General features: G+C 41.1%; 1 protein-coding gene across 3 annotated transcripts; it reads left to right on the top strand.

Annotated features, from left to right (window-relative positions):
* The first annotated feature begins 88 nt into the window (after positions 1-88).
* slc8b1 (solute carrier family 8 member B1) lies at positions 89-11,769 on the top strand. 3 transcript variants are annotated; one of them, XM_048247204.1, is made up of 16 exons: positions 89-274; positions 401-546; positions 1,956-2,108; positions 2,490-2,542; positions 3,397-3,454; positions 3,584-3,689; positions 4,024-4,191; positions 4,489-4,596; positions 4,844-4,900; positions 5,593-5,723; positions 6,363-6,504; positions 7,661-7,782; positions 8,661-8,814; positions 9,706-9,786; positions 10,170-10,234; positions 10,548-11,769. In XM_048247204.1, exons 2-16 carry the CDS (start codon positions 526-528, stop codon positions 10,743-10,745), a joined length of 1,617 nt encoding a protein of 538 aa, XP_048103161.1. In that variant the 5' UTR covers positions 89-274; positions 401-525; the 3' UTR covers positions 10,746-11,769. The 3 variants fall into 3 exon arrangements, with proteins under 3 accessions (XP_048103161.1, XP_048103160.1, XP_048103162.1); XM_048247205.1 differs by having other exon boundaries at positions 101-198; XM_048247203.1 differs by having other exon boundaries at positions 89-546.
* The last annotated feature ends 128 nt before the right edge of the window (positions 11,770-11,897 follow it).

Here is an 11,897-nt window from a genome sequence, read left to right on the forward strand (position 1 = left end):
TTGCATTGCACTTAAAATAAAAAGGCTTTGTTTAGCTTTAAGAAGTGAGCAGTCAATGTGACGATTTAGGAAATGGCAGAGGTGGTGACGCAGGGAGGGCGCCACTTCCTACCAGAGAACCCCTAACAAGTGCAGAACGGTGCAGAAGGCTACTTCCCATGTAAACAGTCTCAGGCGAATTCAGTTGAGCACATTACTGTGGGTAACGTTCTCGCAGAAGGTTTCAATTTGGAGCCTTTGTTTTCTCTGTCAAGATGTATTTTACGCATTCCACGTTAGTACATTCTGTTCCACAGTAATATTTGAGTGATGCAATGCTTACTGAAGTCACAGAGTATTATGGACAACAGAGAGAAAACGAGTTAAATCATGAAACATCTGATCTTAACGTCGTTTTTAGTGGTTGCCCTGTGTGGTTCACACCATGTTGCCTGTTTGGAGTCGAGTCAATTGGGAGGGACATCGTCGTCTCATCATGTATGGAACAACGTGAGTTTCATTGGAACGCAACCCTTTGCGGGAATTATGAAGGGGGCCGCCGACGAAGTGAGTAAAAAAGTTCAAAAATATGTGTCTTTATGTTATGTCATATTTGGTTTATTTCTTGGTCTATTTCTTGTGAAGTCGCTCGCAGGAGATCAGAAGCTTGTATTTACCTACTTTGTGTGCGATTGCGTAATGTTTTGAAGTTGGTAACCAGATAGCACAGTATGTCCTTGTCACAGGCAAATATTTGCCTCCCCGCAGTGAAACTCAGGTGTCACGATTAAGGTGGGAGGTGGGTTTTCCTCGGTAACTTTTCAAAATAACTTAATGAGCAACAATTATGTTGAATGAGGAAATGTATGCGCTCACTGTAAGATTAAAGCTGTTGTGGTGGTGGAAGGCAGTGGTCCCCAAACTACGGCCCGCCACCTCATTTTGGGTGGCCCCCCAAAACATGTCCGTAGTATATATCATCCGGCCCGCACGGGAGTACAACATCGTCAAACTAAAACCTCCGCAATTTCCCCCATTCATTCTCTATGGCGAGTCTTAACCTTTACAGTCTATGGCAGAGAGGGTTAAAGCGGAGCTAGTAATCAAGCTGTACTTGGAGGATCTTTGCTATGGTCTTAACAGTACACATGTAATACTCTTTTTGTCCACCGGTGGTTGTTTTGGCGCTGTTTTGCGTTTGCCATCGAAAACGGAATGAAATGTAGGCCTACCTGCAAACAATGTAAGAGGGCTATGCTGACTGCATCAGTGCTCAAAGTATTTTAAAAATGTATCAATTAATTGTTAATAACTAGCTAACTTCTATTCAAGTCATATTTCTGGGACTTTCTGGGATAATTATTTCTATTTTTTATTCACTCGTTCAAATGTTCATACAAAGAGTTCACAAAGTTCTCATCAGGTGACTGAAAGTTAGAATGGTGGTCATTTCAGACCATTTCAGCACTTAATAAAATTCATAGTTTGAGAACTTTAAATTATTTGTAGGATATTAACAACTTGAGCTGTGTATGCAAAGACACAGAATTCAGAGTTCACACATTTTTTAATAAAATATACTTTTGGGACTCCCTGCTAATACTTTTGGGAATGCAAACGTTTTTTTATTAGTATTATTTAATTTTACACTGATATGGCATGATAACAATATAAACACAGCTAACAATGGTATTAAATTGCAATAGCCTATGATTAAATGTAATAGAATATTCAACTAAGGTAGACTGCTGTTGTTCACAGCACTAAGCTATTTATGGTTACTGATATAGAACTACTCCGAGTCTCTGGCCTTCTCTTGGAGCCAGGCATATGAGCTGGCCCTCGGAAGAAAAAGTTTGGGGACCACTGGTGTAAGGTGATATGGCAACTAAGTTATTTTTGATTCCACAGTAGACTCTTAGGCTGTCTCTTAGTATTGCTCGTGTCTCTTAGACCTCGACTCTTTGTGTTAACAGTGCGATGTTGTTATGAACTTGAGTGCCAATCAGCGCTGTGAGTTCGTCAAAAACACCCCCGACTGTAGCCGAGAGGACGGCTTCATCAACTACCCACGCTTCACTTTCTGCCAGTTTTCTCCCAGACTCCTGCCCCTGGCCATCACGATCTATGTAAGATGTGCAATCTTCTTGTAAACCAGTATGTAGTGGACATGTAAATAATGTTTTTAATCATCAGTAGGCTAATAGTACTGTAGTTTACTAATGGGTAAAGTTCCCATTCATAATTACTATCTGTGCATGTTGGACATTTGTTCAGTCCAGTTTTCAGCCACATAGTGTCCTCAAATGTATCGCAAGGATGAGTGTCATGCATTTTTGTTTGAATGACGTTTGATCATGATCTTGACTATCTATAATATTAAGATTTACACTGTAAGGAGTGACTGTATATCTAAATTGTACTGTCTGGTCTTTGGAACGAATCTTAAAAGTATGGACAAATATAGCTTTTTGACCCATTTCCCTCCTCTCCTCTTGTCTCCCCTGCAGGCAGTATGGCTGCTGTTCTTGTTCCTGGCACTTGGACTTGCCGCCTCAAAATTGTTAGTTTTGCTGTTTTCACATGTTCTTCTTCAGTGTTCAGACGTACCATCTTGTGGTGAATAGGCCACATCATGTGACTGCTTCTGTTCACCAGTCCACTGCCCTAAGCATAAGTAGTGTTTCTTTTCTTTCTTAGTGTTTATTTTTTTTTCTTTGAAAGGGTGAGGTGTAACTCCTGCAAATCGAAATGGCTTTTCAGATGAGCTCCCGTGTTAATGCTACTTGAATGACACAGTAGTCACATGAAGGTTTCAGTCACCTTACTGCTGTAAAGTTTACTGTCCAGTTTGCATGCTGATAAGAGTTGAGCATGTGCCCTTTCATTTTATTGTAGATAGATGCAAGAAACCACGCACAAAGCACTTTCTAACACTGTGAAAGTGGATGTGTCTTTGTGTCTGGTATTTCATAAATTGCCACAGGTCAGTTTTCAAGCAGGAAGTTCACTTGGACATTTCCTCTTTCAGTACAAGTGCTTTGAAAACCAATCACCTCCTATCCACATGCAACACAGAGACGGGAGGAAACGTACTGTTACAAAAACCTTAGTTCAAGTTCTGGTATAAGCAACTTTTTTGTTCTTATGAGAGAAAAAAAATGCCAAAAAGGGAACTTCTGTTTAGCCACAACAACAGTTATGCAACTGCTTTCTCTAAATTAAGCTGAACTAGCAGAAGCAGAAGTTGTCTGAACTGATATAGGAGTATGATACTTTAGAAATGTGTCAGATTTCTTCGTCTCGTCTAGCGTACTGTGAACTTATATTAGGGCAGCAGTTTGCACAGTATCAAATATATTATTGCTTAAAGATAAAGTGTGAGTTTATACGGTTCCTTCTTTCTCTTCCCTACAGCTTCTGCCCGAATCTGTCTGCTATTTCCTCCACGTTAAGGCTGACGCACAACGTTGCTGTATCCTTTTGAGTACAGGAGATGTCCACAAGCCCCCAATGGAACGTGCCCATTAGAGTGAAAAGTGCATATTGTTTAATCGAATGTCAGAACGTTTCAGTTGTTTGACCTCCTTGACCTCTTGCTCAGGGAGTGACCTTTCTGGCGCTGGGGAACGGCGCCCCTGATGTCTTCAGTGCTATGGCTGCTTTCTCGCGACCCCAGACCGCTGGACTGGCCATCGGGGCGCTTTTTGGTGGGTTTGGTCACTGACACTGTTAAGTCTTGTTCAGTCTGCATTCTTATTTAATTTTTCACCAAAGTTATGTACTGGAAATGAACGGAATCTGCTATCTAGACCACACCAGTAGTGAAGAAGATGTAGTAAGACATCTAATTTGATGTGCTTGATGATGGCCAGGATTTGTGTACAGTATGACTTGATATGTGCTACCACCAATTTAATATAGACCCTTTCACTGTTAAAACGGAAGCCTTATGGGGCCAACTATGATGCTGATAATGGAACTCTCTTGAAAGGGTCTATAGGCTGTACTGACACTACATCCATCGTAACTCTTGTGTTGTAGGTGCTGGGATATTTGTGACCACCGTAGTGGCCGGCAGTGTGGCTTTGGTGAAGCCCTTCACGGTGGCCTCCAGGCCCTTTCTGAGGGACATGGTTTTCTATATGGCAGCTGTCTTCTGGACCTTCACCATTCTCTACAAAGGACATATAGCCCTGGCAGAGGCACTGGGTGAGTGGGGGGGCACCATGATTTAGCTGATACACTAATGCATGTGTATTCCTATGCATGTGTATTCCTACTCTGATACACTAATGCATGTGTATTCCTATGCTGTACTAGTAGTTGGATTGAAAGGTCATGCATGTAGTCATGCATAGTGTACCATGGTATCTCATGGTACCAATAAGTGATCGGCAAAGTTATAATTTGCTTCTATTTGTTCTGCCAAAGTAACCGAGATATTAAATGCCATGAAGACACAGTGATATTTATTGAGTGATAGAGTGTTTTTTCCATTTGTGATAGGATACATTGGCCTGTATATGGTGTATGTTGCTACTGTCCTGATAAGTGCATACATCTACAATTATCGGAAGCGCTCCATCATTGGGCCCACTCCTGCACATACACCAGGTGAAACTAATTATGCAGTCATCCCACAAGCCTTTGATGCAGGCATCCCAATAGCATAATCATACTGAAATAAAATGTATGTACTGAATACAAATGTTGCCATTGTGTTAAGAACTCAAATGCAGTTGTAGAAGATTGATTTTCATGATATGATGATGATGATAATTATATTTAATGTTGCATGCTGCAGATGATTGTCTTTGATTGTTTTGTTTTTTTAAGTGTCATATTTCTCTTTCTCTCGCAGATTTGCTGACTAGTGATGAATACTCCGAGAGTCTCAACAAGAGCATACAAACCTATGGTAAGCACAGCATGTGCGTATATTGTGTGTGTGTGTGTGCAGTTTGGTCTCTTGTCACCACATAAGCCTTCTTATTATGGCTGGCTGCATATATATGTAGTGTTACACTCATGGGAAGGGAAGGAAGTTGGCAAATACGTTTTACTTGTTTAGAGTAGGCATTCATCTGGGGCATTTCCCTCATGCTGGACATGAGTGTATGTATTTGGGGGTCAGCTAAGGGTCACAACAAGAGAACTGCAGAACTCTGAGGCGTCTTGGAAGTTCAGAGGATTAGCAGTAGGAGATACAACCATCATCATCAGCCAGAGCTCATGTGCTGTGAGGGTTTCATATGACAGGAATATGATTCAACAGTTCCAGTTCTGTGTCAGTCCTAAAAAGGCAGGCATTTTTACTAGTAATTTTAAAAAGTCTGTAAAAGAGGCATATTTTATGTTATGCAATGTCAGTATTTTATTTTTTTAAAAGGAACCAGGTACATTTTAAAATTATGCAAGGCTTTATTTTTACAACATGTTAACCCAATCTTACTCCTGGAAAATACATTTGCCAACTGAATTGCCAACATTGCGATTAACAAACCATTGCATCATTTCAACATCTTGTGGTAGTTGGCATTTTCCATATTCTCCAAAATCCTTCCTCCTATAATATTCTGTATATGTGTTGTGTTTGTACTGGGACCACAGATGACGAGTATCAGCCTCTGCTTCCCCACACGCTCACCACTAGCCAGATCTTCCTGGGCTCCCTGAAGCCCGTGGACAGCAGGAAGTGGAGGAGGAAGTCCTGGGGCTGGAGGCTCTTGAAGGTGGTGAAGGTGAGCCTGTACTGGCTCTGTATGCTGGGCCATGTTGCATTAGCTTCAACACCCACTGGGTTTCTACACATTGGAGGGACGTTAGCAACAATGCTAACAGTTAAGGCATTCAGCTTTGTTACGGGAGACTGGCAGGCTCCTGTTCCTCAGGGACTTTTTAGCAATACTGGTTACAACTAGCTGCATTCCTTTGTGTAATCTTCTGCCTATGGGGCTGTGTTCTCAAATAACAAGACCCTTTGTGACATGTCAGTAGTAATCCAGAATAGCATGTGATACAGGTGGGTCTCAGTTACTTTGTATTCTGGTATGTCACAGAATAATGCCGGCTCAGTCCAACATGTTTTAGTGGGTATGGCCAGCACAACAATCAATCTTGCTCAGACATTTACTGATAGAAAGAAAAATATTGACTGAAGATAAAACTGCTGAAACATTTCTGGAATGAGAAGTATATTCTTTGAACAAAAATCCATGATTAGTTTTGGTTTGTGGCAAATTATGAATTCAAAAAGCATACCAGACTGCTGTTCTGTATAAAAGGCTGTAGGCAACTTTGCATATAGTCTTTTAAGGGATGCCCTCTTGCCCTTCTAAATGGCATTAAAGTAAATGTGACGTGCATTTACATTCCAACAGATTCCGCTGGAGGTGTTGCTGCTTCTAACTGTGCCTGTAGTGGACCCAGATAAAGAGGACCACAACTGGAACAGGCCCCTCAACTCCCTCCACATCGTCACTGGGCCTCTAGTGTGCATTCTTACCTTTAATGCAGGACAGTGTAAGTTTGCTCGCATGTTTGTACTGTAGGTCTATGGGTGTGTGTGTGTGTTTGTGTTTGTGTGCGTGCGTTCGTATGTGTGCATCAGTGTCATTCATTATGGCGACCCATGCAAGTAAGTTTTTTTTAATGCACAAAACACTATTGAAAATTGGGAGAAATACTCTAGTCTAATCAGAGCGCTAATCTCACCCAACACGTGATCTAGAAACATGGCTGCATTTGCTTTGTAATTTCAAATACCTAAGAAATGCCCAAGAAGATTATTACTACTTAGCAGTTGAATAGTGTACCCACTTGAATGCCATCACTGTGCCCCATTTTAAACTACAACAACTGGCCTAATCTATGTGTAGGAGACTGGCAGCTTTATCTCGTGACTACCGGTACATTATTCCTAAAACTTGATGGTAATTTTGATACCATAGATTTAATAGAGACCCAGTCAGACCAATAGTATGAAAAATCAGGAACAGAGTTTATTTACAATGATGCACATCAAGGGAGAGACAGCATGACTTCACCTAAAGATCCATCAGCTGCTCTAACTAGACAAGGAAATAGTTAGGGTTTAAGTATCCTTCCAGGCTGACGGGAGATGGTGTTGGTCATCCCATATCACGTAGACTACACTGAATCAGACTCTGATTAGAGGCAACCTGGCAATCCGGAGCAGACAGCTACTGACGCAGCCATGTAGAGCAGTGAAACACTGCAAAGACATAATATTCCCGCTTATCTCTAAATACACATTCACACACAGATATACACAGGGACAGTACAGATATCATACAGTCATTACCTAGAATCATACTTTTAGTATCAAAGTGACCCACTAATGAGAAATGCAGAACATTAAACCACATATTGGAATATTGGACATAATGCAGAACATTAAACCATATATTGGAATATTGGACATAATGTTCTATTCCATTTTCTCTCAAACTAAAGCTGTTAAGTATTTCAAGTGAAGGCGTGCATTTTTTCAATAGTTCTGTTGCATGTTAATTTTGTATTCTATATTCTATTCCATATGTCCCCAACAGTTCTCGCTGTGCTCTACATGCCGTTGAACTTGGCAATGAACATTTAGTAAACTGCACTCTATTAAAACATCTTCATAATACATTTGACATAAGATATATGTTTCCAGATGGCCTGTACCGGATACAGGGCGGGTTCCCTGTCTGGGCCCTGGTGGTGTTGATTGGTGTTTTCTTAGCTGCTATAGTCTTCTGCTCCACCACCAACGAGCAGCCACCACCATACCACTTTGTAAGTATTTGGTAGTTTATTTTTACACAGTTTAAGTGTTGAACTCAAGAATTCAAATATAAACTCTACAGTATATACTACACACATAATTCCATTTATGCGAGAAAGGGTTTTTCTGTATCTGGTCAATAGTGTTTGGGTTTAGAGCCTAGAGTATAGTAACGTCTGAACTGGCTCTTGGTATCCACGTCTATGGCCCAGAGTTGGGCATGTGTCCAGGATGTAGTCAGCACAATTATTTGACCACTGCAGAAATCTTACTTAGTGGGCAGCCAGCCCTGAGGAAGCTGGATCAGCAGGTCACTCGTTAACCTCCAAAAACGAATGGGCTCAGTGGGCCACACAGTTGGGTATTGGGTATGGCTTCTGTTCCAAATCTGTGGGCATGTTGGCAAAACATACTACTCGTAAATACAGTATATGTTGATATTGTTTACAATATATTCATGTACTTCTTCGTTGTTCGTTCAATCAAATTGGAACATTGAATATGTGGCGGTGGGTGTGTGGTGGCTGAAGAGCAGGGTATGTGTGCAGTAGCTGAGTTGGGTTCCCAGCTGCCACCACTGTGTCCCTGAGCAAGGCACTTAACCGCTGAGTTGCTCCAGGGAGTGACATCTGTAAGTCGCTTCAGATAAAGCCAAATTATGCAGATAAAAAATATCTAATTTAAAAACTTTAATTTAAAAATATATAAATATATCATATATTTCAAAAAAAGTATTTCATACTTAAAGGAGACATACAATGGAAACATTATTTTTGCCTTGGTTTTGATGAATTAGTCACTAAAAAAATGATTTAGATGCATCTCTTTGAACACCTGGTTGTGTTTGTATCTATTAGTTTGCCATGTGTTTGTGTATGTGTGCCCTCAGCTGTTCTCTCTGCTGGGCTTTGTGGTGAGTGCCCTGTGGATCAACACGGCGGCGTCCGAGGTGGTCAGTGTGCTGCACATGTTGGGCATCGTCTTCAGCCTCAGCAACACCGTGTTGGGGCTCACACTACTGGCCTGGGGCAACAGCATCGGAGGTGAGCACACACACACACACACACACACATGCACACACACACACACTCACTTACTCAAAAGCAGAAACTCTATGTGAAATGTATGTATGCAATAGATTGCAAGATGTGTAACGTTTTTTTCTTAGTACTGCAATACTTTCTTAAATGGATTAACCATTATACGACTAAGTAGCCTTGTAGCATTGACCTTGACCTTGTAGGCCTGTTTCAACTTGTGTTGAGTTTTACCAATGATATATTGAATATAATGTTGTTTTGCTAACTAGCTTTAGCTTGGGTCTCATGGATCACTGTAAGACAGTGCTATCATTTCTCCAATATCGCTCAATATTCGCCTAAAAGTACAAAATTCCTGAAAATGTTTCTTTTAGTACAGCACAACAGATTTTTTGAGCCTTGAGCTACAGATATGGTTTGTTTTTTTTTGGTTCGGTTCAGTTATTTCTATCAAGGTTTATTTTTTCCGTGTGTGTTGTGTTTACGGATAATAATACAAAAGGTAATAATATAAAGATAGATAGAATGTGTAGTGGTTTCAATGGATCATCTACTGCCTTTCATAGACATGTAAAAATGCTTATAAGTGTTTGTTTAAGTTTACACCATTGATAATACAGCAGACTGATCATGTTCTACCTATGAGAGTATAAACCTGACTAGTGTTCTCACAGTACTCCAGTTCCATAGCAGGCTGATCATGTATTGAGTGTTCTACCTATGTTCTACCTATGAGAGTATAAACCTAACTAGTGTTCTCGCAGTACTCCAGTTCCATACTGTAGCAGGCTGATCATGTATTGAGTGTTCTACCTATGAGAGTATAAACCTGACTAGTGTTCTCGCAGTACTCCAGTTCCATAGCAGTCATTGTGCTCTTCTGTGCTCCCACAGACTTGTTCTCCGACACCCTGATCGCTCGCCAGGGCTATCCTCGCATGGCCATTTCGGCCTGTTTTGGAGGAATCATCTTCAGTATCCTTTCCCTCGAGTCCTGCACAGTGGGAACACGGATCATGTGATCACAAGTTAACTTGTTGTGGTCATAAATCAGCAGGTTTTTTTGGCCCATAAAGGACATGACCATAGTTTCAGTTCAGCTTACACTCCATGACACATTGTAAGGAGTAAGTAAGGAGCTTACTGTTAGTCAGCTTCTTATAAATATGGACCTCAGATGATCTCTGTGTTCTTTATGTTGCCAGTCGTTTCATTTACATTATGTAAATGAATTTCCTCTTGGGGATCAATAAAGTATCTATCTATCTCTATCTATCTATCTATCTATCTATCTATCTATGTGCCTCCATCGAGGCTCATCCTGGTTGTGTGTCTGCTCTTAACTCAGCCTCTTTCAGACATGCTGTTTGGCGTAGGTTTGGGCTGCTTACTGCAGATGTTCGGTGGCCATCATGAAGTAAAGGTACGTCTTCTGCCTTCCCAGTCCACAGGGCTTGAGAGGAGCACTGAAATCTTCAAATAACTTCAGGCCTCTTATCCTATTTCTGATCTGCATTTTGTTTTATTTCTGTTGTCTATTTCTTCACATAGATACAAACTGAAATAAAACTGTCATAAACAATCTAGGGGTTTTAACTTAACTAGACTAAAGTCAACTGAGTCATATATCTCTATATATCGAGTCATATATATATCCATACATCGTATCATTAAGCTGTAAATGTTTTTAAAATTCATGTTAATCCATCACATCACAAGCTCACCGTCTCCCCCAGTTTGAGCCGGAGGGCCTCCTGTGTTGGATCCTGTCCGGTGCGCTGGGCCTCAGTCTGGTCTTGTCCTTCGTGCTGGTTCCGCTACAGTGCTTCCATCTGACCCGCGCCTACGGCATCTTCCTCATCGTCTTCTACTGCGTCTTCCTGCTGGTGGCGCTCCTCACCGAGTTCGGGAAGATCCACTTGGGCACTCTGTGACGTCCACGGAGGACTGACCAGGACACTGATGGACCTGATCCATTGGGACGATCACAGAACTGAAGAAGCCAATGCAACGGACAATCTGCTGGTTGCTAACTGCGCTGCCCATGGGTGGCACTGTTCACGGGTAGCACTGTCCACCGTTACCGTTACTATGGACAAATCCACAAAAGGTGAATGTGTTCCATTGCATTACACGTTTTATACTTATGATATTGTGAATTTACAGTCCATGGAAGACAAAAATTGGTCTTATTTAACGATTGCACATGAATGTGTGGTGGTGTGAACAAAATGCTCTTGGCTGTCCATGGCTAGCCCATGTTTAATGCCAGTAATGCATCTGGAGTGATGTATCGCCTTTTGACAAGAAAAGCGTCATGGGCTATGTCTACTACACGTCCATGTGTGTTTATATGGCAGCCTGAAATGGCTGCTGTACATGTGCACTCTTTGAGTGGGTGTACATGTGAATCATGCACTAGCATTTGTAGTAGGGGAAAATGCATGTCATGTTTAGATCATCTGTGGCATTTTCAAGTTTTTTTCCTCCATCTAAAAAGGTGAGTAGGTTATAACACCAAGAAGAACACATGCATCACTATTGAACTGGGTGTATTATTGTTCACAGGCACTTTACACCACAATTACTGAAAGAACTTGAGCCTTGCACGTCCTTTCCACAAGTAGTGGCCTGGGCAAATATGTGGCTTGTGGACACTGTTTTAAGTGCTGCTTGAACAATGGATGCTTCAGCAGAAAGGCAGGTCTGACCTGCTGGACTAAAGTATTCAAATGATGATTTGTGTCCAACACAGACTAGGGAGGTCCTCTGACAGTACTGTACTCTCTTTGAAGAGTCACTGATATTCAACACTGGAATGTATCATGGTTGGGGAAAATTACCTGTATGTCAAATGTAGTTAAACACAAGGGATATGACATCGGAATTCAACATTTTGGTAGATGGTATCAAAACAGTTGAACACTTAACTTTGTGATTAAAGTCATTTGTACCCTCTCAGGTTTTTCTGAGTCCTTTTTTCCAGTCAGGGTAATTGATGAAAAACAATTAATTGTGGGAGGAGCCTCATTATCTGTAATCATTTTACAGAAAGTGTTTTGATGAATACAATGATTATTTTATTC

The sequence above is a fragment of the Alosa alosa genome, chromosome 7, assembly GCF_017589495.1.
Source record: "Alosa alosa isolate M-15738 ecotype Scorff River chromosome 7, AALO_Geno_1.1, whole genome shotgun sequence".
In the NCBI taxonomy this organism is placed as follows: domain Eukaryota; kingdom Metazoa; phylum Chordata; class Actinopteri; order Clupeiformes; family Clupeidae; genus Alosa; species Alosa alosa.